Source organism: Cucurbita maxima, unplaced genomic scaffold (assembly GCF_002738345.1).
Source record: "Cucurbita maxima cultivar Rimu unplaced genomic scaffold, Cmax_1.0 Cma_Scf00054, whole genome shotgun sequence".
In the NCBI taxonomy this organism is placed as follows: domain Eukaryota; kingdom Viridiplantae; phylum Streptophyta; class Magnoliopsida; order Cucurbitales; family Cucurbitaceae; genus Cucurbita; species Cucurbita maxima.
The window spans coordinates 479,155-506,213 of NW_019272070.1; the positions used below are offsets into that span (position 1 = coordinate 479,155).

Here is a 27,059-nt window from a genome sequence, read left to right on the forward strand (position 1 = left end):
CCACGCCGCCAAACACTCCCACGTGTGAGCTGTCCCTTCAATGGACTTTAATGCAAAATTATATGTTAAGTATATTTCATTTAAATTCTTTTATGATTTGGGTTTATTTTGTTTTCGTTAATTTTAAAATTTATTATATTTGACATTTATTATGAGTCTTTAATACGAAAAATAATTTTTAGGGTTTTGTGGATTTTGTTTTTATTTTTTTAAAAAATATATTATCTTAATGTCAAAATAAATATCATCATAAAAAGTCGGAAGAGGAGATGTGACAATGATAAAGAGTAGAAAGGAGGGGAGTGTAACGCTTCAATACCCATTACTCATGAAGAGTAACTATGCAGCATGGTTGATAAAGATGTGTGGTAATTTAAGACACAAGATGTGTGAGATGTTATCGAGCATGGTGACAACGTCGAAGTGTGTGAGGATAAGATGACTCCTATTGCCATCTACTAAGCAGTCTCAGACGATGCTTTTCTTGTGTTGGCAGAGAAGGATTCAAAACAAGCCGCATGGGGGACGCTCCAAACAATGTATACGAATGTAGAAAGGGTCGATGGTGCTAAGGTGCAGACTCTGAAAAGTGAGTTTGAGGTCATTCGCATAAAAGGCAGTGGGTCAGTAGACGACTTTGCCATGAAGTTGATGATGATCGTCACCAGTATTATCCGTTCGTTAGGCGAAAAGGTGGAGGAGATCTCCGTCGTCAAGAAGTTATTTCGACTCGTCCCCTCTAGATTCATACAGATTGTTATCTCAATCAAGTAGTTTGATGATCTCAAGAACATGTTGATTGAGCAGATCGTTGGTCTTCTTCAGCTCCATAAGGAGAGATTTTGTGGCTAGATGACAGAGAGGAGGAGAAACATCTTTTACTCACATGAGAAGTGACTCACACAGATGAAAAAAAATGTGGTTGATTCTTCTTTTTCAGGTACAAAAAACAACGACCACAACAAGGAAAACAGAGGTCGTGGGTGTGGCCATAGACATGGCGATAGAGAAGGCCATGTGATATAAACCAAGAGACATCAATCATACAATATATTTCAATGAAGATATGAAGAAAATGTTGTTGAAATTAACAAAAGATATTTCAATTCATGCCGCATTGAAGAAGGATGAACCTTCAGATATTGACCTTAAAAAAGAAACGGTAGGTACAGTTAGTTTGTGAACAGCCAACCATCGCACTGCAAAAATAGGATAAGTTTTATCGGAAGTCATTTGTTCCTCTTAAAAAGATCTACTAAATTCATCGAGTTGTTCCAAAGAATCAAAACGGCCGGTTATTAATGAAATTCCTTGTCGACTCTTTGTAAAATCAACCTATCGGAAAACTCGAAACTCTCGATGTTATAAATTTTGGGTGGATTACCATTTAGAGTACTTTATAGTTATTGTATTTCATTAATATATTTTAAGACTTCTTATTTAATTACATTTACATGCTAATTATGGTCATAGAGTATGAAACAAATTCTTGAAATGTCAAGAGTTTCATTAAGCCTATATAAAGTCATGTATTTATAGGTAAAAAAAAGAAGCATTTGTGCTTTTTTTCAGCCAATGACTAAGTTTATTTGCAATTCTATGTAGTTTAGGTTACATTTAGAATCATTCAAGCTTGACATGATCAATCTTGATTGTGAAGTAATTTGAATCTCAAACAAGTATTCTTGTCTTAAAATATTTGATCAACCAAAATCATTCCAGCTTTAAAATTTATAAAATTAGAAACAAACTATAAGATTTATCATACCTTATTATAAATTCCATATTTAAAATTTATAAAATTGGCTATTTATCTTTAAATAAGGTAGAATATTCACTTTATTACTTTGGTGGATTTGTGAACAAATATGGATAGATTTGAACCATTAACCTCGAAAATGGTAATGTTAAATGTCTTATACTTTAAACGAATGAACTAGCCTGTACAAAAATCATTTATGGAATAGTTTAAATAGATCATATTCAATAAATGTTTTTGTAACGAACAAAGTATCAAGCTTTATGCTTAGTGTCACAGTCATGTTTGTTCAAGACCTGTTGTTCAAAGTCACATGTCCGTACTGAACCTCTTTTACTTTTAGCATATGACATTGTTTTATTACAAATGCATTTCCTCACTCACGTTTTTTAAAATACTTTCTCTCAAACGTGACCAAGACTCGATCATACATCCATAATTGTCTGTGACTTACGATTTCCATACGACTAACTTATTTGTCATATTAAAACAATACTTTCTCTCAAACGTGACCAAGACTCAATCATACATCCATAATTGTCCGTGACTTATGGTTTCCATACGACTAACTTATTCGTCATATTAAAACAATACTTTCTCTCAAACGTGACCAAGACACGATCATATAACCTCGTAATTGTCCGTGACTTACAATTTCCATACGACTAACTTATTTCCGTACGACCAACCCTTTAGGCATTTGTCCTAATAAAAAGATCTAACAAAGTGCATTACAAACTAAGACTCATTTCTTCAACCATTTGCACATCTCTTCATCCTTGTTTACATCATATTTAGAGTACAAGTGACTTTGATGCATCAAAATGTGTTTGTTTTCTAGATCATTGGACGCCATGTGGAAGATTATGTCAACTAAACTTAGAAATCTCTATCCAACCACAGTACAAGCATCAACCAAGACAATGCTACACTTTTAGGAACGGTACATTTTCATCTTGATACCTTTTAATGGAATCAATTACCTTAACAGAAAACGCCTCGTCTTCTGGGTAACAACCAATAGGATCCGATATCGAAGGAGGCGAGAGGTTGAGTATCCCTTCAAGTGTTGCATTAAGACAATAAGCTGAATAAGTGACATGGTATCCTCCTTCTTGGACTATAAGGAGGCTTCCGCTGCTGTACTTATTTGCTAGCTCCGACATGATCTGCCCGATACTCCGGTAACCATCCATCGTCAAGCATTGCCTTCCGTTTGGATCGAACTAATTCGAAAGTAAAAAATTCAGTTCACTACAATCAAATATATGCATCCACCTCTCTTTGAGATAGATCATTGTTTCGTTTCGCCATTTCATTGAAAGATTACACTTAGATACGCCAATTTAAGACTCAATGCAGGAGAGATTCTTCGCAATAAAGTAAACCAAATTTACTAACAAGACTATCATAAAGCATGAGCATAAGTAGGATCACAATTAGAGTACCTAGTTTACTACACAACCCATATCTATAATTAGTGTTATTACCACCAACCGTCTACAATATTTCAGTCACAATTTCACACAATGTTGAAACTCTTTGTGGAAAACACTCGCACTCTTTATTAACACCAATCGAGAAGAGATTACAAAATGCTCTGTCGAAACTACTGCACTCTATGCTTTGGATTTCATAGTCGAGGCTACATAATCTATTCTTAAAATATTTAACCATTTATTCCTAGAGCGTAGTAGTTTCTATAGAGTATCCTGTAATCTTTTTTCAATTGGTGTTAATAAAGAGTGCAAGTGTTTCCCGCAAAGAGTTGTGTTTAACATACAACCGGTTCAAAATCATGCATCTTCACAGTTTGCACATTGACATTATCTCCAATGTCCAAAGGGGTTCTCTACAACTAATTATCAACTCTTCATCTATATATTCATCATTCAGTTACTTGTGCAACCTAACTCAAGTAGGAAACTAAACCAGACATTCAACACCAACTGGAACTAGGAATTATGTCTATTAAATAAGTAGACCCCCAATTTATCTACATAGTCACAAAAATTTGACAAAGTAATTCATCATCTTAAGAAAGTAAATAAATGAACTGACTTACAGCACTTGAATCTTGGCCTGCAACCAAGACAATCATGTCTGGTTCGAACTTCTGCACCGCTGGGACAACTAACGTTTTCATGGCGTATTCATATCCACGGTTCCCTGTTCCATTCGGCAGAGGTATATTCAAATTGTAGCCATAACCCTGTCCTTCACCTAGCTCATCGATCGATCCAGTTTGAGGATGGGAAGGACCCCAGGAACCATGATCCATATGAAGTGAAATAGTCAGAACTTTGTTGGACGTGTAAAATCCTTCAGCAGTTCCATTTCCATAGTGAACATCAATGTCCACAACTGCAACCTTTTCACAGCCAGAATTTAAGGCTAATTGAACGGCAAGACCAGCATTGTTCAAGAAGCAGTAGCCGTCGGCTTGAGTTGGCTGAGCATGGTGTCCAGGAGGCCTAACCAGTGCGTAAGCAATCTTCCCCTGCCCGTCAAGGACATGCTTCATTGCTGATAGCGTAGTACCAGCAGCAAGAAGTGAGGCATCCCAAGAGCCTGGATTCAAAAATGTTCCACAACACATAACCTTCCCTCCTTTTTTATCAGCTTCAATTAGCTCATTTACATAGTCTGGAAAAATGAGCGAAACTATAAGCACAGCATTCAACAATGTTTTTACTTGATTTAGCGGTAGAAATTACCTGCCTATATTGTTAGGAACAACGACTCTCCACAATGGTATGATATTGTCCACTTTGAACAATAGCTCTCATGGTTTTGCTTTTGATTTCTCCAAAAAGCCTCATACCAATGTATTCCTTACTTATAAACCCATGACCATTCCCTAAATTAGCCAATGTGGAACTCCCTCCCAACAATCTTCAACAATCCTCCCCTCGAACAAAGTACACTATAAAGTCTCCCTTGAGACCTATGGATCCCTCGAACAACCTCTCCTTAATCGAGGCTCGATTCCTTTGGAGTTCTCGAACAAAATATACCCTTTGTTCGACACTTGAGTCACTTTTGACTACACCTTCGAGGCTCACAACTTCTTTGTTCGACATTTGAGGATTCTATTGACATTGTTAATTTAAGGGCATGACTCTAATATCATGTTAGGAATAACGACTCTCCACAATAGTATGATATTGTCTACTTTGAGCATCAACTCTCATTATTTTGCTTTTGGTTTCCCCATAAGACCTCATACAATGGAGATAGTCTTATAAACTCATATTTTCTAAATTAGCCAGCGTGGGACTCCCTCCCAACCATCCTCAACATATTTCTTCCGTATTCAAGAACCCTACTGTTTAATCCAAAAAGGGAAAAACAAACTCTCCGTTAAATTGATTTCCAGGTGACATCGAGGACTCAATTGGTTTCATTCAGATCTAAACAACTATGCAAGAACACAACAGAGTTTTCTAAAATTTCAGCCCATGAATCAACAGGAAAGCAAAATCTCCCAATAATAAATTGAAATAAGAAGCACCTGGATCGTGGAAAGACAGCAATTCAGAAAGGAGTGCGCGTCGTCCGGAATGCCAAGAGATGAAAGGAGAGATAGGTCCTCTTTTGAGAATCGAAACCATGTTCTTAATCCGGTCAGAGTTTTCTGGGTGCTTATCCAACACGTCGAGAAAACCTGGATCCTCTCCGGTGTCGAATACGCCATAGCCAGTGTCGTGATTGAGCATCCCCTCGTGCCAAAACACATCAATTCGGTGGGAAGTAGAAAGAGACGGCGAATCAACCATGGCAGAAGCTTGAAATCAGTGGAGAAATCGGGAGATGTTTGAATTAAGAGAAGAATAGGTTTAAGAAATGGGGAATTCCTTTCCCGTAGATAACACTTTTGTAAATCTCTCTCATCTCCATCTTTTTCTTTTCTCTTCCTTATCTTTTGTTACTTCTTCTCTATCGTCTTTCATCCCACTCTACTTGAGCATGGCAACTCAAAAACACGAAAAGTTGAAGCAAATATTGTGACATCCAAATTCATCCTCAAAATTAATTAATTAATTTAGGGAGACGGAGAATATAATCTCGTCCTTCACTCGATTATCTAACATGATTTTTTTATGTAAAGATCCTATTTTTCTCAATAAAATAGAGATGTCGCTATATGCATGACATGCTTAATATATACGAAAAAATATTTCATAAACGATGTCATGGACTTAGGTTTATAATAAATTCATTTAAAACAATATTGGAATCATTACCATAACGAACAAATAGATAACATAAATTTAAATAATATAAAGTGTCGCTCAGATCTAACCTAAGGGCTACAAACCCTAAGCACAGATATCACAACTTCACTTTCTTGGCCTTCACAGCAACACTGTCATCCTGTAGGGGTACTTAGCTTTATTTGAAGAAGAAAAAAAAAAGTAACACATGACTTGAGTATTTTAAAAGTATTCAGCAAGTAACATCACTATTGAGGTCAGGAGATATAATCACATGCAATCATGATGAAATCTATTATTTCATAAATTCATCATGGTTTGAACTTTATTTTCAAGTCCAGGTGAAAATTGGATGTGTAATACCTCTTTATGTTGGATGATGAAAGTTTCACATCGGCTAATTTAGAAAATGATCTTGAGTTTATAATTAAGAAATACTCTCTCCATTGGTACGAGGTTTTTTTGGGAAAGCCCAAAGAAAAACCATGAGAGCTTACGTTCAAAGTGGACAATATCATACCATTGTGGAGAGTCGTGTTTATCTAACATAGTATTAGAGCATACCTTAAACTTAGCCATGTCAATAGAATTCTCAAATATCAAACAAATAATTGTGAGTCTCGAAAGTGTAGTTAGAAGTAACCAAAGTGTCGGACAAAGGGTGTAATTTGTTCGAGGGCTTTAGAAAAAGGAGTCGAGCCAAGTACTTGGTTAGCCTAAGTCCGCGTTACTATCTTATCCTTGATGCTAATTAGAAAGTGTAATTTGCCATTTAAATTAAGATCAATTAACTCTACTTTAGGCTAAAAAAATAATTGAAATTGATAGTCATATTAACCTTAAACGCCTCTAAAAAAGTCAAAATCGGTTCCAAGAGAGAAAGAATGGTAAGACAAGGACCAAAGATGTCAAAGGGGACTCAAAATAAGCCAAATAAGCTGGATGAGCCGTCAAGCCAGAGCAGGAGCTGCGTGCTCAAGGGTGAGTCGAGGACGAGCCACGACTAAGGGGTTGTTGGGTTTGTTGGATGATGAAAGTCCCACATCGGTTAATTTAGGGAATGGTCATGGGTTTATAATCTAAGAATACACTCTCCATTGGTTTGAGGCCTTTTGGGGAAGCCCAAAGCAAAGCCATGAGAGCTTACGCTCAAAGTGGACAATATCATACCATTGTGGAGAGTCGTGTTCGTCTAACAGGGTTGAGCCAGAACACGGGAGCCGTCATGGGTCAGAAGGCAGGTCGACGTGCGGGTCTTGGGTAGGTTCGGTTGAGGGTCAGCTTAGGGCTGAGTGAACAGAACCGAGTCGAGTGGGTCGAACTGAATTTGGGAGTTGGGTTGAAGACTCGACTAAGATGTGAGGTGGCTGGACTGTAGGCTTTGGAAGCAAGCTGGGCCGCATGTGAGTCGATTTGGGGCGTAGGTGCGTGGCTGGGCTTGCAGATTCTGAGCCTAGCTAGGTTTGGAACCAACCCTATGCCCTGAATGGTCTGCTTCTTGAAGCTCAAATGTTGGTGTAGGGTTTACGTGTACGTGTGTGAGACTCGTGTAGAGAAGTATATTGCATCAACCATATGAGAACGAAATTATTTCTCAAGACTATATACACGATTTAAGTCTCATTTAACATGAAACCATAGTTACATATTTTTGCATCTTCCAATTCCAACCCGACGACACAATTTAAATCAACATCTTATTATCAACTTTTTTTTTCTAGTAAAGTCAAAGGGCCTATACACAGATGGCAACTTCTATCGAGAAGGTCATAGAATGAAAGTTTAGATAGTTTTTTTTCACATATTAGTTATGTACTCGTGTTCCCATTAATATCAATAATAATAGCGGAATAAAAATCGAAATCGAAATCGAAATCCCGATACATGATTAGGTTTACAAGTGAAGTCATAGGAGAACTTTAGAAGTTAGAGAGGAAGGAGGAGGTTGGAAATGACATTAATAATTCTCCTTTTGTAACCATATGATTACCTCACTCACATTTCTTCAAAGCAAGGAAATGAACCAACTCCTATCCCTTACCCTACCAAACTCACCTACTCATAACTACCTATATTGCTCTTTAAGTTTTCTATCGATTGTTTATGTTTTTTATCTTAATAGGACGAAGGTACGAGAATTTGAATCTCTGGCTTTATGAAACGAAATACAGTCAATGATCAGGTAACGAAACAACTAAACGACCTTCCGAGCTTGCCTCTTCCCGACATTGATACAAATCTACTAGACCCACGTAACCTACTAGACCCTTCAAGCATACCTTTTCATAACACTAATACAAATCTACTGGACATCAGATAACCTACTAGCCCTCCAAGTATACCTCTTCCTGACACTGATATAAACCTACTAGATGTTTCGAGCACATCTCTACCAGACTTTGATTCAGATATAATCCAACTCAACCAATCAAAATACATTTTATGGAACATAATTTAAATATATCTCTTGATTTGCAATTTACTTTTTAAAAAAAATTAAAAAGAGTGATAATATGATTAAATGAAAAAATAATAATCCAATTATTGAATAATGTACTTCACTTTCACCTACTATAAATCTATCTTGTTTGTGAAGCCAAAATATATCCCTTTCTTTCTCACTCAACAATGACGGTAAAGGACTGCGACCACCACCACCACCACGACTGCGAGCGCCGCCGTCTCTACCGCAGAATAGCCTGCGCCATCTTCACCGTCATCCTCTTGATTAGCCTAGTCATCTTCCTCATCTGGGCTATCCTCCGGCCATCCAAGCCCCGCCTCATTCTCCAAGACGTCACGGTTTTCGGCCTGAACGTCTCCTCGGTGCCACCGGCTGCCATCTCGACCACCATGCAGGTCACCATCTCCTCCCACAACCCCAACTCCCGCATCGGTGTTTACTACCAAATCATGGATGTTTACGCCGCCTACCGCGGCCAGCAGGTCACTCTCCCGACGCTCTTGCCGCCGACTTACCAGGGCCACAATGATGTCACCGTTTGGTCTCCATTTTTGTACGGCGAAGCTGTGCCGGTGGCACCCGAGTTTGCTGAAGCTTTGAATGAGGATAATAATGTTGGAGCCATGCTGTTCAATATCAAGATCAATGGACAGGTTTTGTTCAGTATAATATATAGTTGTAATCAGTATTTTTTTTTATTTTTTATTTTTAATTGTTGCAGTATACTTTCGATCTGAACATTAAGATATTTTGTTTTGAGAAACAGGTTAGGTGGAAGGTTGGGAGCTGGATCTCAGACAGGTATCGGCTGAACGCCAACTGTCCGGCGTATATAAAGTTCGGCGATCCAAAGAATGGGATTGCATTTGGACCAGCGATGAAGTTTCGGTTCGTTCAAGGTTGTTATGTCGATATTTGAGGTCGCAAGAGTCCACGTCTTGTATCTCCTTTTCCACGACCCATATAAGTCTTTATGTAGTTGCCAAAATCAACGAGATTTATTAGAATTATAGTTCTAAATTCTTTAAATCGAATACTTTTTATAATGTATACACACATCATAGATTCCGGTGTACCTCAATCGAGTTTAAGTGGCTAAATTGGATTAGATTTTGAGATAACTTTTTAGACCAACCTAAAAGTTGGGTTCCTTGGATTGGTAGTTTAACCCAACTCAAAATTGTTTTGCAATTCAACAGAATTCTCTATTTTCGGGTCCTTGGAAAAAATTTATTTTTTAAAAAAGCTTTATACATGATTAAAAGATATTAAAAGTTCATAAACAAACACAAATTTATCTATAATCATTCAATCAAACAAATTTTTTTATCAATATAGTCAGAACAACGAGCGAAAATTGTAATATTATAATATAGGTCAGCTTTTACATGTAACTAAAGACAAATAAATATTAGCACTTACTCAAGTAGTGGTTACTCCATTCTAAAATAAAAAAAAATATATTTTTATTTTTCGTGAGAGAGACTTATTTATACGGAGGTGAGAATATTTGCTAAAATTACCATTACTAAATAGTGGGGGAAAGTTCTCTATTTATAATCAAATAATTTTTTTTATTTATAATTAAATAAATTACGAGAATCATATAATAAAATATTAAATACGATATATATATAAAAAAGACCCAAATTGTGATAAAACAATGAATCAAAGAAGCCTTACCAGCCCAATTCGTCGTATCCCATGCGGCCCGGCCCAAATCGTTTTCATTTAAAATAAAAAGAAAAAGAAAAAAAATTCCTCCCTCAGTTTCACGGCGGCTCCCCCTCCTTCGGGTCAGGCACTGCGGTTCTGCACCCTTTTTCATATCTGGATCTCAGGTATTCTTCTTAATTCCCATCTGTCTTTCAATCTTTCTTGTTTTGCTATATTTTGAATTCAATCGTCTGGTTTCATTGCAACCGATTTTGCTCCTCAATGGCTTTATCCGATTTCTCACTCGAATATACGCTTCAATTGACTTCGGACCTGTTTGGAATTGCCAAAATCACTTTTGCAATTGCGCAGAGGATGAAATTGATTTTTGAAGTGTTAGTTGGTAGATGATTTTTGCTAGGGTGACTAACCTGAAATCAGCTCCAGAACTTATCTGGATTCTAATTCAGCTTGCCCCTAATTTAAGAACACGATTCTCAGCCCTGAATAATTTCTTTGCTTTCGATTTGTTCCGCTTTCTCTCACCATTGTAGCATCTTCAGAGGACTCTTTCATTTCCGGCCGCTTTTTCTCTCGTTCTGCTGATCATTTCGTTGGTTTTCGCTGGTAGTTGTTAGCTTCATCCTTGTTTGAGTTTTGGACGTGTGGTTTCCACATTGATTGTGAACTGTTTGCATTATTCTTAATTTTGAATTAGGTTTTCAATTTGTTTATGTAATTTTGACTGGTGGTTTTGATTTGTGTTTCGTTTTGAACTAGGTTTTTGATTTGTTCCGTAATTGCTTCATTGATTAGGTTGCCAATGGTGTGTTGTTTGCTTTTCTTACTTATGATTGGGTGGTGTATTTCTGGAATTCGACGGCAGTAAGTTTTGTTTCTTTGGTGTGATGGTGTGTTTTTGTCTGTGCTCTTCATGTGGTATTGCATTGTTGGAGTTTGCCTTCATTTGTGAAGCTTTTCTGTTTTCGATTTTGATCGTACTGATGGGGCTTTTTTTTGTTAATTGTGTATATGAAAATCCTTGCTGGAGCATTGTTAGTTGGAAGCTTTTGGCTACCATTATATTTCTAGGGAGCTTTTCTTTGGTTGTCATTGTTTTGATTGTGATAAGATCAGTAATCTTCTACCATTTTGTTTCCTTCTCATCCTACTCTGATCAATAATCTTACTTCTCTTTCTACTTTTGCTTCTGTTTTTTGTGAATTGTTCATTTAGCTATATATATATATACTATCATAATTCTGGTGTGAATAGTTAATTTAAGTTGTTTAGCAAATATTATATGTAAATCACTTCAAACCAAACATTCAAATGGCTATATGAAAATTACTTTACAAAACCAATTGTAATTAGATCTCTTTTTATAAAATCACTTGTACTACAATGAGTCTCAAACATGCCCTTCATGATTAAACCCACTTGAGTTTGAGCATGCTTGTTCTATCCCGTTTGGTTTTGTGTTCAACTCGATTCGGATTTTACACTTCCTTCAGTTCTCATTTCTTTCCATCTTATTGGTTGTTTTCCGTTTCACATGTTCTTTTTGCGTGCAATCCTTTTCTGTTCTTAATCTCTTCGATTTGATTATTCCTTTTCTTATCTTTTTGCACTTGTCCCATTGCCCTGGATTTCAATTTCATTTTCTCTGTTCTCTTCAATTTCAATTTTGCAAGTCCAGTCATCATCTCCACCAAGTTTTTTCTAATTCCACCTGTGTTCTTCTAGTCCCTGAACCCATATCAAACTTATCTGGCTAACTTGATTGGAACAAAGGATTGAAATAGAAATTGTACTGAAAACTTGATTAAGAAAAGAAAAAAGAATAAAGGGAAAATATTCCAAAGCAACTTAGAGGGACCTCAACCTGAGCAAGTTGAAGCTAAGAGAGAAAAATACACTTTTGGTATCTCAGGTTTGAGTTTGGTGCTAAGTTCGGTGCATTTAGATACCTGAGTTTTCAAACTCAACAATTTAGTCCATGAGTTTTGGATTTAGTTGCATTTTAGTTCTTCCGTCCAAATTTTAATTTTCTTTTTTCTTCTCTCCCTTCTCTTCTCTTTTCTTTCTCCCTCCTTCTCACATCATCCTCCTTCTTCCATTGCCGATAGCTTCTGATTGGTGGTGACAAACATAGCTTGTCAGTGTCCATCAGCACATACAACCCTGTCTAAACCCAACACAAACTGCCGTGCTATTCTGTAGTCAGTGTCCACCAACTCTGAGGTGAAATGGTTCAACTTGGAAAACTCTCCGGCGTATGTGGTAACAAAACGCCCCCTTTGACACAATTAGGTGAACTCTTGCTGCTTGCGAAGTTGAACGTCCTCTTGGTAGTACTCTTCATTAAAAGCACCCTTGAATTTCGCCCACAAGATTGCACCTCCCTCGGGACTAATAATCTCGCGGGTGGATTGCCACCATAGTTCTGCATCATCTTGCAGCATTCACTCCACCTTCTAATCTTCAGGATAGTTAGTCAACACAAACATAGTCTCTATATATCTAAGCCACATTTGTGCCACAGTCGGATCATTAGAAGTTCCCTTAAAGGTTCGAGGGTCACCCCTCTTAAAATCATGCAAGCTCCTTACTTCCTTGGTCGATGATGTGTCATTTGCTTGTTGATTAGCAGTCAGGTTTTGTATAACAGTTTGCAATACGTCCACCAGAGCAGCTGTACTATCATAACACATTACTATCATAATGCAACGCGTCCACCACAATTTGCACAATTCATTACATGTCACTGGACGCCACAAAAAAGCAAAGGCCCACATGATTTCATTACAGACATAAATATCAAACGTGCGTCTATACTATCATAATATAAAGGGGAAATATCTCGATGCACATGATATACAAACATGCATGAGATCCCATGATTTACATTTCACGACATAATACTTAATACCTTTCATTAGTCTTAGCATTTCATATTATAACTCATTTATGGAACATGTATGCATGACAACATTTTTCAATTCATTTCATGAAAATAGGTTAATGGATTACAGGCATACGTAGCAAATCTCTTATCAATACAAGAATACATAAATATTGCCTAACATAGACATTTCTATGGTACATCAAAAGTCATAGAGCATGCACCATCATACAATACACTAAGCTAACACCTACAGTGAGGTCTGGTTGACCTTGACCCAAGTTAAGTGCTACAATTTATTTATTCGCCTTTTTTTTTCTTTCCATTTTTCTTGTAAACCAAGTCATGAAGGCTATTTTACCGTTTGTTCATTGTTGGCCAATATTCTGAAAATTTATTTTCCTCATAGCTGCTTTACATTTTCTGCCCATATTTAGCAGCTGACGAGGATTCTAGCCAATGTTTAAGATTTAGGCCATTGTGTTCATACAATCATTCAGGACCTTGAAAAGTATTTTTATTTTGTTTTATCTTTCCTGGTAGAGAATTGGTGTTTTATGCATATGGAAGAATTTTGTATGTTTTATGCATCAATGAGGTACATTCAAATCTTCACAGGAACAGTTAGAAGACATTAAAAATGAGCAAGTACGGCCTACAACTTAGAGTTAAGCCATCACAGCAGAAACAGCCTACAAGACCGCCCCTTCCTGCTCCTCTTGGATTTCAAGACGACGACGACGATGATGTTGAGAGAGAGATATCCCGACAAGCTTCCAAGAATAAGGCACTTAAGGATGTAAGCTAGCTTGTATATGACTGTGTCATTAACAACAATATCGTGGTTGTATGCTACCCTTAATTTTATTTTTCTCCCTTGAAATATCAATTTAGATCGAGGAGCAACACAAGAAAGCACTAGCGGAAGATCCGTCGGTTTTCGATTACGATGGAGTCTATGATGAAATGAAAGAAAAGGCTGTTCTACCTCGAGCATATGATCGTGAAGAGCGAAAGGTATGTTTATAATTTGATCCCAAACTTGTGTAAAAATACAGTATCACCCTAATGTAATGCTCTGCCAGTGTGGTGAAATTACTTATTTGCTCACTGCATTTTTTATTGCAGCCAAAGTATATTCAAAATTTGATGAAGAAGGCAAAAGAGCGAGAGAGAGAACAGGAGGTTATATATGAAAGAAAACTAGCCAAGGAGAGAAGCAAAGATGATCATCTTTATGCTGGTAAGGACAAATTCGTCACTAGTGCCTACAAAAAGAAACTTGCAGAACAAGCTAAGTGGATGGAGGAAGAACGTCTCCGACAACTTCGAGAGGAGAAAGATGATGTATGTTTAACTTTGCACTCTGTTTCTTTTTCTTTTCGTTTTATAGTTTTATAAGTTATTATACTTTGCTAAATGCCCTCTGTGACAAAATGAGCGAGTATAAGTTATTTGTGACTGAATGAGTAACATTGAACCTAACAAGGGTCCTAATATGCCACCACTAATAAGGGTCGTAATGTAATCATAAAATGATTTAGGATCCTTGTTAGGAACATTGAAACATTCTTTATAATGGTGTGGAAATCTCTCCCTAGCAGACGGGTTTTATAAACCTTGAGGGGAAACCCGAAAGGAAAAGTCTAAAGAGGACAATATCTATTAGCGGTGGGCTTGGGTCATTAGAGCAATCCATATCTTGTTCTTGGGTTACCTTAAAGAATTGCTTTACGCTTTCGTTAATGTGTGTTTTTCATTGACAGTCAATTGTCTGATTGTTCTTTTCCTTCTAATTTGAAGGTTACCAAGAAGAGCGACATTAGCGACTTTTACTTCAACCTTCAAAAGAATATTGCCTACGGTGCCGGTAATGCAGTCGAGCCGAGGGAACCTCCACAGAAGCTTCAATCAGAGAAGCAGGCTGATGTCCAGAAAATGAAGAAGCATGGAGAGAGTGCTAATGCCGATATTGTTAATGATCATCAGTCACCGAAATACCCCAGCTCGCCTTCCCAGTCAGCAAAGACTATAGAACAGGATCGTCACCTCGAAGAGCACCTTTCGAATTCAAACAAAACAACACCGTCTGATGTACGAGGTACTAGCCCCCCTCCATTACACAATAAAACTCCAGTTGAGAAACAGCCCGAACATGACCAAGGTGAACAACAACCAAAGCGTGATCATCATAAAAGAAGTGAAGATGCTGTCGCTGCTGCAAAAGAGCGATTTTTGGCTCGAAAAAGAACAAAGGAGGTCTGAAATACTTAACCTTTATGGATTAAATTGAGGACAAATATGTAAATGTTATTGTTCTATGGATGATAGTTGATAGTTATGTTCTTAATGGTCAAATTCATCTTGAATCTCTGGCTTTGACATCACATTTTTGTTTCGTGGTTCATGTGAGAATCCTTGTGTCGAGATAACAAGGAGAGCAATGGATGAAGCCTGATGACGCAGCTGCTCGAAGTTGCAGCATCTTCGTCGAAAGCAAGTAAATCAAGTTATCATTTGTTAAGACGTATATATGCAGATTTCTTTTCCAATGGTTGTTTTCGTTTTTGAAAACTTCTGGATAGGTATTCCACGTCTGAACGGAATTCTTTTTGGTTAAAGAATCTCTTTCAAGTTGCTCTGGAACAATTAAGAGATCTTCTAGAAGGACGTTTAGGCCTTGAATCCTAGACTTTCCATAGGGGTCTGACCTTGCCGGAAGTAAGCCATAGGAGCAAATGAGTGACCTATTTTTGAGTCTCGAAGCAATATTTTCCTTAAATGCATATCCAGTTTATTCCAAATATCTCATTTTTTCTCCTTTACCAAATCTTCATTAACCTCGGTTTCTTATCTTTTCTATTCGGAACCTATTCGGTTGGTCATGCTGAATTTGACATCCCTTATCTCTTAAAACAACAAAAGAAGTAGGATGCATGAACCTCCCAACATGTTTTGTTTTATTGTTGCATATTGTTGCATTTTAATGTCATTTTGAAACATGTGATTTAGATGTCAAGACATTGGACATAAATTCTTGCCTAGCACGCCAAATGGCATAATAATTGGTGTAATAAAGTAGGGAGCAAATCATTTAAAGCAGACCTTTCGATCTTATCATCAGCCTATGGAATGTGGAATGGTTCTGTTCTTTGTTAGAACCCAAAAATTGAACGAAGCTCCTCAACGAACTCATACCACAAACACTCACTTAATTGCTTATTAACACACCTAACCAACTTTGCTTCGATGAGGAATGCTTGCACGCATCTTTGTGGCCAAAAGATGCTCTTCTCTTGTTCAATAATACCACGTCTCTTACCATGGTCCAAGCTAGAGGTTGATGTTCATATCTATACAAGTCTGGTACCAATCTGGTACCAAACAAGAAAAATTAAATGTATAAATTGATAAGACGAGTTTGTTGATGAAAGAAACCATTTTATGGTGTGGAGAGTGAGAAGAGTTGTACAACTTTTAAAAATTCAAACTCAATTAATTTAATGATATAATATTTTTCCAACAAATGAATTTGATACGTTTCTAGTCGTTTGTTTTTTCCTTTCCAAACATTTTGAATATGTTTTGTTGTTGTTTCTGTGTTTTATAGTCCTTGAACTTTCAATTATGTAATGGATTAGTCTTGCACTGGATTCATCCAACTTGGAATTCAATGAATCGATAGTTAACCATTTTTTTAACGATTGCCATCGCAAAGCTGGTCGATGCCCGCTGTTGAAAATATCCAAACCTGCTTACCCACCCCACCTCATACGACTAGTTTGGGGGAGGAGTTGGCTATTCGCCTTTTGGAGACACTTAAAAACCTCACATTTGAAGGAAGCATAGAGAGGCCTATCATAATTCATTATTATTGGTGTAGGTGACTGAACTTGATATTGTTGACAAGTCATATCATAAACTTGTGAATCAGAAGTCATATTGTATCCATATCAAAGGAGTTAATGAGTTGATTTTCAAAACCAAATTGGATATTCCTACCGGCAAAACTCAAAGGTCAATGTTCAAACTTTGTATTAAATGATAATTTAGACATTGTGAATTGTATACTCCATGTTTGGCCGTCTTTGATCTCTTATAAATCATATACAGCTTCCTATTGTAAGTACAAGATTTGATTGTTCATTTCTTCCTTCTTCTTCTTCTTCTCCGTTTTTCTATTGAAGAACTTTAAATTATGGGTCGAAACTTCAACAATCTGAAGTCAGAACCCATACTGCAAGATTTGTTGTTGGCAGGATCTAGCTCAAAAACCGAGGACGCTACGACATCAGTCATGGTGCTACTGGGATGTACTCAATGCCTCATGTACGTCATGTCGTCGAAGTTCGATCTCAAGTGTCCCAAATGTAATAACACTACGCTGCTTGATGTTCACAATTTGGCCAATCAAGCATCCAAGAAAAAATCTTGTTGACATGTCAATCGATGTTGCTAAATGAGGAGTTTATCGACATGCCCATTGTAGTTACCTTCTTTACCTTGATGTATACTCTTTTACTTTCGTTTCTTAATTCTTAATTTAGCTTCTTTATTCGAGCATTTTTTTTTTCAATTCATTCAATGTCATGGTTCTTTTAAAAGAGCAATTTAATAGTATTAGGTATCTTAGAGTCCTATCATTCAATTGATAATAATGAAAGACTTTTTTTTTTGCTCGACAGTTGATTTTATAGACCCGAAACTCTCTCCAAATTCTCAACTCAGTCCTTTTCAAAGGGTACAAAATTTCAAAATATGGTTGTGGGTTAAGTAGAGAGATAGAGAGAGAAAAAAGAAGAGAATGGGTGAACAAATAGAGAAGAAAGGTGTGATGAGGAGAGAGAAGGGAAAAAGGAAGTAAATAAATAGATCATATCATAAAAAATTCTTATTAGTGTTAATTTCAAGCATATTTCACCTTGTGAAAAGGCTCTCTAGTTTGTAGAATCTTGTGTGAAGTTAATTACGTCTTGATTGCATCTCCGATGTACGCATTTTTAGATGTTTGTTTTGAAGATGCAATCTCGAACGCACTATTTTGACTGATCTAGTTTGAGTTGGATAGATTCGAACTATTTTCTACTAATTTCAACTCTTTCAACTATTTTAAATTTTGGAGTCAAGTTAGAAGTAAGTTTAAATTGTTTTATGCAAAACTAGATGAGTTCCAGAATTCTAATTTACGATGGTAGACTTCTTAAATAAAATAAGTTTTAGATAGCAGTGTTAAGCTAGCATCAATAGGTGTAGTAGTTTCACTCTGCCAACTAAGTGACCCTATTATTGGTTCGGCCGGAAGACTTGTCTTATGTATAATGACACATGCCCAATGACCCTTATACATATCATGTATGATGATATGATATGTTATGATGCTGTGATATGTTATGATGCCATGATATATTATGATGATGTAATATGTTATGATGGTATGATATGCTATGATGACATGAGATGTATGACAATATGATATATTATGACATTATCTCATGTTACAATGATAGACATGTATAAGATGTTATGTTGCACTATTATATGACATGCTACGACATGTATGACAATGAAGAGTTTTCTAATGCACAACCCGTAAGTAATATTATGAATGATGAATGTATGAAAGATTATGCATGTTATCTAGGGTAATACGGTAATATGTGAATAATGTGTGGGGATGGGCCGCATGAATGTTAAAGATAAAAAGTATAGGGATCTCATGCATATTGTATATTCATTTATATTGGGATACTTTCCCTTTTATGATGCAAGTTCAGACACGTATACTATGATGATAATGATGACTATCATGCTTGGTATGATACACGACGACCATTGTACTTTCAGATGTTTAGCTACAGCCAACTAGCCCAACCATGCAATCTTAGGGGGTGTGCGAGCCTACCTGGTGGGCTCACGTTCGCACGTGTAGGTCGTGTAGGTCGTGTGTAGGAAAGTACTACACATCCAATTTGTTTGGATTGAAAGCCACCTAAGAGATTATGAGTTTAAATGATAGGTCCCGTGATTGCATGTGTTTTCATTCCTAGGCTACAACAGTGGAGTCACTTATTGAGTATTTCTTAAAATACTCGAGTCATATTCTACTTTTATATTTCAAGTAAAGTGCACTCTTGTAAGGTTGACGGCGACATCACACGAAAGAGTATGAAACCTGTATAATATAATTGCACTTATTTTCATAGATTTTAGGTTAGTATATGACACTTTTTTAATATTTTCCTTACTTTTATTCTTGGAATTTTTTACCTTATGCAGTTAAGAACTTTTCATAAATGTATAAGTCCATGAGATTGTTTTATGAAGTTACGTCAGACATATAGTCGCGATTCTAGATCAGGCATATGGTAGCGACTCTAGGTCAGTAGAAAATTTGGGTCGTTACAGGTCATTTTTTGAAGTCCCGAATCTCATCTATTATAACAAAATGATGCTCGAAAAAGAACAGAAATGCATACCCGAAGAAGAAAAAGAAAGAATGCCCCAAGCATACACGTGAGGAGGGTAGAATTAGCAAGTTAATGAGATATTTTCCGTGCCTCGATGATTTGAAGTAGCAGTTGACATGGACTATATGATGTGATGAATCTTCTTCATATTTGGTGAACAATAGTTGACCCTGCAAAGCCCTCTACAACCCACCATTTTTCTCTACTAATTATTGCACATATTCACACTAGCTTAATAGCGTGGACACCAACTTTAAGAGTGGACTTAAAAAGGATATCCCATTTAGAGATACTATTTATTATGTGAGATTGGAGTTTGTGAGGATCCGCTCCGAATGTAGTGGAGAATTTTCATTTAAACAGGGAATAAGGAGAGATATCTTCTTGTCACATAAACGAGCCTAAAAACGGACACTCAATTCTCGATCCCCACTTTTTTACAAATTATAATAAATTATTATTATTTTTATACTTTATGTTTCTTACCATTACATTTCCATGACTTTTTAGATTTTGGTATATATTTTTTTAATAAAAATTATGTTGTAAAATTTGTGCATTCCAAATATTTCTTTGGAAAAACCATTTTTTAAAAATAAAACACATGGAAAAAAAAATGAATGAATTATTTTACGGGTGATGAATGAAGTATTTTTGCAGGAATGATGAATGAAAAATGGGTGGAGACGAGGAGGGTTTCCCGTCTTGGTTGGTAGATAGCTCAATGTCATTTTGGGTCAGTAAAAAAAAAAAAAAAACAGTCCGAGTTCTAAGAAGGTTGAGATAATTAATGTCTATTGGATAATTAATGTTTGAGATAATTACTTTATGGATAATTTTCGAAGAAGGTCGCAAAGAGAGACGACCTTGGGAAAGTGCGTAATCGAAGAAATTTCATATCGGGTAAGATTTGGGGGTAAAACTCGAATTTTTGCTTGCTGTCCTTAATGTCCAAACTTAATGATTCCAATAGTTTGAGGAGACTAAATGAAGTATGTTTGATGAAGAAGTCAAAGCCTAATTCGACCTAAGTCGAGCTGCCCAATAAAGGGGAGAAAACTCATTTTGGATTGAGTTGCAGACTGAGGAAAGAACTCAAAATTTGCTTCAATCAATGGTCATTGACAAAAGGAAGCGACCATATGAACCAAGGGAGTCCAGCGGGGTAGATCAAGTTACTAAAAATAAGATAAAAGATAGACAAGTAATATTAGTCGAACGAACCATAAGCGTAGACTTGAAAGTAGTGGGTATGGCGAACTTTGACATCATATTATGAATGAATTGGTTAGTCGAGAATTATGTCAGTATAGATTGTCACAAGAAGGAGGTAGTATTCTCGTTGCCAACTTAACCCAACTTCAAGTTCAAGGAAACCTGTACGGGTGTCACTCCCAAGATAGTGTCGATGATGAAAGTCAAAAAACTAGTACAACAAGGAGGGTGAACCTTGTGTAGTGGATGTAAAAGGGAAAGAGAAGGCTATGGATACGGTATCAATAGTAAATGAATTCCTGGACGTCTTCTTAGAGGATTTACCAAGAGTTCCTCCTACTCGAGTCGTAAACTTTAGGATAAAACTCAAACTAGGAATTGGGCCCATCTATAAAGTACTATATTGCATGTCACCAACCGAGCTAAAGGAACTTAAAAGTACAATTATAAGCTTTACTAGATAAAAGTTTCATCTCTTCTAGCATACCCCCTTGGGGTGTGTTGGTGTTGTTTGTGAAAAAGGATGACTCGATGTGCCCATGTGTTGATTATAGGGAGTCAAACAAGAGAATAGTAAAAAATAAGTACCCACTCACTCGCATCGAAGAGTTGGAACAAGGTATTGTCACTACGAGTTTGTAGTGATGTCATTTGGCCTCACCAACGCCCCAACTGTGTTTATGGAGTTAGAACTTATATGTTGTATGATGAAACATGCCCTGTGGCTTGACACGTATCATATGCTTGTTATATGTGAAAGGTTGATATGAACCACGACCAACGAAGTTCCATACCTCAAGGTCCAATTACAAGGACGAGAGTCAAGAAGCTACAACAAATCTTATACAGTTATATTCAAGTTAGGGTGAGCTTATCAAAGGAAATTCTAGAAGACGTTGGGAACCTCCGTTATATGTTATGCAAAGTTGAGCTTCATGAAAGAAATGATTAAATGTACTTTAAATTGCATTTAATGAACTCAGCTGAATTTATGAAACTAGTCAAAGGTGACTAATAAGCACATTTTATTAATTGCATTATTTAATTATAGTCCGCTAAATTTATGAAATTAGTCAAAGGTGACTAATAAGCACATTTTATTAATTACATTATTTAATTATAGTTTAACTATTTGTTTGTAATATTTAAGCTAGTTTTAAATATAGGAGTTATAATTATATTATAACACACTAGGTTACTCTATTCCACCATTAACTAACCATTTTAATATGGAAGTTATGGGTATTTCTCATTTACTCTCATTTACTAACTAGCTATTTTAATATCAAGGTTATAGATATTTCTCATTTACTTTACTAGCCATTTAATTTGGGATATGGAGGTTATTTCTCATCTACTAGCCCATTTAATTTGAGAGTTATGTATCATATAGGTTGGGAGTTTATCATATGTATCAGATCGGTTGGGAGTTGTTTCACATAGGTTAAGGTTGTAAAGGCTATATAAAGCCTCTTTTCTTTTATTAGACATTAAATTTTGGAATTAAGAATAAAATTTCTATTTTAGCTGTATTGCTTTTCTTGTATTCACATCCGATTTTGGAATTAAGAATGAAATTTCTATTTTAGCTTTATTGCTCTCTTTGCAAATTCTTGTGTTTAGAACTTGCATGTAGAGTCATTAAGTGGTCAGATTTTGGAATTAAGAATAGAATTTCTATTTTATCTTTGTTGCTTTCTTCGCAAATTCTTGTGTTTAGAACGTGCATGTAGAGTCATTAGGTGATATTGATCAAACCTCTTGTGAAGTGATTCGAATCACGAGTTTAGAAACGAGTTTTCTTTACTCTTGATCTTGATCATCAAGGTAATCCGTTCCATACTTTCCCTTGGGTTGATTTCCATATCAAAGGTTATGAAATGATATGTTTTCGATATGATATGTGAATGATATGATATATGATATCATATGCCTGACAACATGTTCGTGATATGATATATATGTTATGATGTAATATGATTGACAGTACGAAACATGTTGTGATATGATATAGGATACGATATGAGCATGTATGATACGGTTGAAATAAAATTCGCTTTGATACCAATTTGTAGAAAATAACAATCCACTCTAATACCAATTTGTAGAAATAAAAGTTCGCTCTGAAACTAACTTGTTAAAATAACACTCACAGGCTGTGAAGAAGATGTCGAGAGGGGAGAGATAAGGGAGACAAGAAATTCTGAAAAACCCTTTTCTATTACACGGTGAACTCTTCTCACTCTTTGCTTTCTTGTTGCTCTACTTAGGATAGGTTTTCTAAAATCTAAAATTGGCTATCCCATGACCCTCCCTCCTAAAATCATTATTGTTTTTTTTCTTTGCCCTTTTTTTATTCTTCCGACTCAATTTCAAAAACCTTACTAAAATTAACACAATTAGAAACATACTTTTTTTCTTTTAAGTTTTTTCCCAACAAAACTTTTAGATAAACTTAAAATGCTCTATTCCATGATTCCACTTGGGCCTCTTTCGTTTTCTCGAGCTCAGTCATGATTTCTTCAATTTCCTCTCCTTATCCTCGAGCGCCAAACTGAGCTTGTCCTTTTCTGATGAGACTTCATTTGGAGCTTCTCGAGAACAGCCTATTTGAGATACCAACTCCTCATTTCTCCCGTTCTCAGCCACGCTCGATTCAGATGTCATAGCTTCGTTCAGTTTACTCAATTCCCTTCGCAAGTCCACAACGACATTTTCAACTTCCAATTTTACTTCCTCCATTTCGGCTTTATCACGAGTGAATGTCTCAATCGTGTGTCATAAATTCAATACCTCCTGTTGGACTTGATTCATGTTCACGTCGAGTGAGTCTCTATGAGCCAGCATCTCTATATCTTTCTCCTCCCTTACTAGCTCGTCCACTAGAGCATCAATCTCCATTAACAGGTCATTCTCTTTCTTCACATCTTCTCTTTCACAAGTTCAGAGATTACTTGCCCATTCTCTTCCTCTCCTGTTTGAGATAGGAAGAACTCTCACTCAGCTCAACAATTTCCTTCTCTAACGTTTCAACCTTTATTTCTAACTCTTTCTTTTTTCTTCCATTTTCATCCTCTTTCTTCTTTCTTCCTCGAATTGCCTTTCCGGCCATTGGAGCTCTCTCTCTTCGAGCTCGGGCTCTCTGTTATTCGATTCTTCATCTTTCTTCGATTTTCTCGTCTCCGCTATCAGGATTTCGCCACATCCGCTGCGCATCACCTCATTTTCAACAGTTTTCACTACCTCCGACTATCGCCATCGTCTTTCACACCTCCGTGTTCTTTTGTTTTCAGCTCTTCATTGGGTCATCAAGAGAGTGCCTCCATTTGTTGCGTCATCCAAGGCTAGGTTGATCATTTCTTCTACCTTTTCCTCGGCTCGACAATCTCTTGCATAGTGACCCATTCTACCACAATTATAACATTTGTCAGAGTTACAATTATTTGCATAGTGGCCATATTTTTTACATTTGTAACATTGAACATTGGAATTATATCCTTGACCGCGTTCTTGATTGCGTCCTCTTCCACGCCAATTTGCTTGGCTCGATAGTCTCTTCTCCTTATAATTTTCTTCATAATTGTTGTCTTGACTACCTCGACCATTCCTACGACTTCCACGATCTCTACCTTGAACATTTTGAGAGTAGAGTACCTTTTCATCTTTTATTGATGCCTTAGTCTGAAGTTCTTGATCGAGTGTCTCCTTCTTCTTTTTCTTACGTAGCTCGTGTGCCTCGAGAGAACCGATAAGCTCATCGACTGTCGCTAGGTCCTTTGACTCTTCTATGGCACATACAACATACTCGAAGTTGTTTGTTAACGGCCTCAAGATCTTCTCCACAACCCGCGTCTCGGGTTACATTTTTCCGTTTCGATTTAGTTGATTTGCCACGGTCTGTACACGCGTGATGTAGTCAGATACATTTTCTGATTCCTTCATCTTCATGCTCTCCAAATCGCCACGCAAAGTTTGGAGACGCACCTGCTTGACTCGGTCGGTTCCTTTGAACACTTTTTCTAAAGTGTCCAATGCTTCTTTTGAAGCCCTTGCAATCTTCTCAAAGCCCAACTCGTCAACAGCCCGAAACAACATGTATAATGTTGTCTTATCCATTGATCGTAATTCTTTTAGCGCCTTGTTTTGCGCCGCCATATAACCCGTGGTATCCTTCAGTTCTTCGAAACCTTCTTCGACTACCTCCAATGCGTCTTGAGAACCAAGAAGAGCTTTCATTTGGATGCTCCAATTCTCGTCGTTCTTCTTCGTCAATCGTGGTAGCGGGCATTTGTCCCATCATGTTCGCCATCGGCTCTGATACCAATTTGTAGAAATAAACGCTCACTCTGAAGCTAACTTGTTAAACTAACACTCACGAGGTTGTGAAGGAGATGTCGAGAGGGGAAAGACAAGAAGACAAAAGAAATTCTGAAAAGCCCTTTTCTATTACACTGTTGTAAACTCTTTTAACTCTTGCTCTGTTTTTGCTCTACTTTTTACATGGAAAACGTATTAATTGATAGGTTTTCTAAAATCTAAAATTTGCTATCCCATAGCCCACCCTCTCGATTATTGGCCCTTCATTTTTTGTTGGGACTTTTTCGTTACTATGACTCAATTTAAAAAACCTTACTAAAATTAACAAAATTAAAAACTATTTTTTTTTCATTTAAGTTTATTCCCAACCTATAAGGAGGTTGGAAGACACAATATGTTTTTGATATGACATATGCTTGACATAATGAAATATATGATATGATTAACATGAAACACGATACGTTGGAAGACACTATATGTTTATGATATGTGCTTGCCAATAGCGGGATCACTTATTGAGTATTTTTTAAAATACTCAAACATATTCTACTCTTGTTTTCTAGGTAAAGGCAAGACTCCCCTATACAGCTGGCGGTGACATCACAACTCAGGAGACCATAACACATACATAGGGTAGTTTGCAACTTAAACTTCATAAACTATAGGTTAGTATGCATTTAACTGTGTAGTATATAGGTTAGTATAGCGAATTTCTACTCTATTTTATTTCAATTTTGGTTATCTTATTTAAAGACCTTTTAGAGGGGCGCACCCACGCTCCACGGCATGCCAGACCTCCTCACGACGTCTGCGCGTCCTCAGAGCCACCTGCAAGGAAGGAAACAGAAGAAGGAGAAACAAGAGAGGAGAAGGACAAAAGAGAGAGAGGGAAACAAAGATATTTTTCTAGCCATATCCAAATCCAAGAAACCTTAACCAAAACGACCAAATCCAACGTCAGAACACTCGATTCACTTCATGAAAGAGATTTTTGACCACCATACGTTCACCTAGGGTACGCTTCACGCCTGGTCTACCATGTGTCGACCTTTGGCAAAAATAGCCCTTTGGTTTGATCGGCTTAGGCAGCTCGGCGCGGCTCCTCGACTTATTCAGCTCGGGTACCCCTATTTTAGCCCAATTTCCACCGTTCCGATCCTCTTGGACCTATTTTCGATCTCGATTAAGGTAATTGAGGCCGTTTTAGTGTCATATTTCACATATGACAGTTGACTTACCATTGATTTGTGAAATACTAACGAAAGGTGACAAACGACATATAGAAAACGAACCTCGACGACATTTGGAGCAGCTCTTGAGGAACGAGAACTAACATATAATTATTAGGGAGAATGTCAGCTAAGGCTAACCAAGTAAATGATCTTACTATAGGATAGACTAGAAAAATTGTATGAGCTATGATATATGAGGATTTATGATGACGTATGATGATGTATGTGAATTATATGATGCAAGTATGAGTTGTGACATATAATGTCGTACTTGAATTATGTGATGATATATAATGATGTAGGATGACGTACGTGAGAGTATGTCAATGCATGATGTACTTGATGCATTTGATGGCGTTATGATGACTATGATGTATATGATGCATGACGTTTACCTTAATATGATGATATTTGTCATATTAAGGATGTTGTATGATGATGAATGCCATGTTGCATCATGTCGAGAGATCGACTTAGGACACAATCCTAAGAACATGAATAACGATATTAACATAAGTATCTAATGAGCATGTATTACTAAATCTAATATAGAGATGAGACTAGGGTTGTGTTAAAAAGATGTTTTAAGATGAGAACTAGAGGGACTTCATGCATGTTGTGTGTACATAAGCATCGGGATACTTTCCCTATATGGTGATGAGTGTGAACACACACAGTATGATGATGACGGTGATCATTTTTAGCATGACAACTAAGGGTCTGCTTACCTCCAGACGTCACTACAGATAGCTAGTTTGACAATGATGGGTTCGGGGCAGGGCGGGAGGGGGGGGGGGGGGAACCGCTTGGAGATTCACACTCGCACG

General features: G+C 36.9%; 3 protein-coding genes and 1 long non-coding RNA gene across 6 annotated transcripts; 3 read left to right on the top strand and 1 right to left on the bottom strand.

The window, feature by feature from the left end:
• Window positions 1-2,486: 2,486 nt before the first annotated feature.
• LOC111471656 (histone deacetylase 8) lies at window positions 2,487-5,700 on the bottom strand. The gene is made up of 3 exons (XM_023117372.1): window positions 5,274-5,700; window positions 3,825-4,405; window positions 2,487-2,985 (listed from the first exon to the last, which is right to left on the bottom strand). Exons 1-3 carry the CDS (start codon window positions 5,536-5,538, stop codon window positions 2,686-2,688), a joined length of 1,146 nt encoding a protein of 381 aa, XP_022973140.1. The 5' UTR covers window positions 5,539-5,700; the 3' UTR covers window positions 2,487-2,685.
• A 2,880-nt stretch (window positions 5,701-8,580) lies between these two features.
• On the top strand, window positions 8,581-9,447 carry LOC111471672 (NDR1/HIN1-like protein 1). Its single transcript, XM_023117397.1, has 2 exons — window positions 8,581-9,093; window positions 9,207-9,447. The coding sequence occupies exons 1-2, from the start codon at window positions 8,605-8,607 to the stop codon at window positions 9,357-9,359; spliced, it is 642 nt and encodes a 213-aa protein (XP_022973165.1). The 5' UTR covers window positions 8,581-8,604; the 3' UTR covers window positions 9,360-9,447.
• A 755-nt stretch (window positions 9,448-10,202) lies between these two features.
• Window positions 10,203-15,388, top strand: LOC111471664 (nuclear speckle splicing regulatory protein 1-like). 3 transcript variants are annotated; one of them, XM_023117384.1, is made up of 5 exons: window positions 10,203-10,281; window positions 13,620-13,800; window positions 13,896-14,018; window positions 14,130-14,348; window positions 14,805-15,388. In XM_023117384.1, exons 2-5 carry the CDS (start codon window positions 13,642-13,644, stop codon window positions 15,264-15,266), a joined length of 963 nt encoding a protein of 320 aa, XP_022973152.1. In that variant the 5' UTR covers window positions 10,203-10,281; window positions 13,620-13,641; the 3' UTR covers window positions 15,267-15,388. The 3 variants fall into 3 exon arrangements, with proteins under 3 accessions (XP_022973152.1, XP_022973154.1, XP_022973153.1); XM_023117386.1 differs by having other exon boundaries at window positions 10,213-10,281; window positions 13,626-13,800; XM_023117385.1 differs by lacking the exon at window positions 10,203-10,281 and adding an exon at window positions 10,302-10,981.
• LOC111471682 lies at window positions 10,988-20,534 on the top strand. Its single transcript, XR_002715234.1, has 3 exons — window positions 10,988-13,075; window positions 16,939-16,945; window positions 20,524-20,534. It is a non-coding gene; the product is annotated as an uncharacterized LOC111471682 (long non-coding RNA).
• The last annotated feature ends 6,525 nt before the right edge of the window (window positions 20,535-27,059 follow it).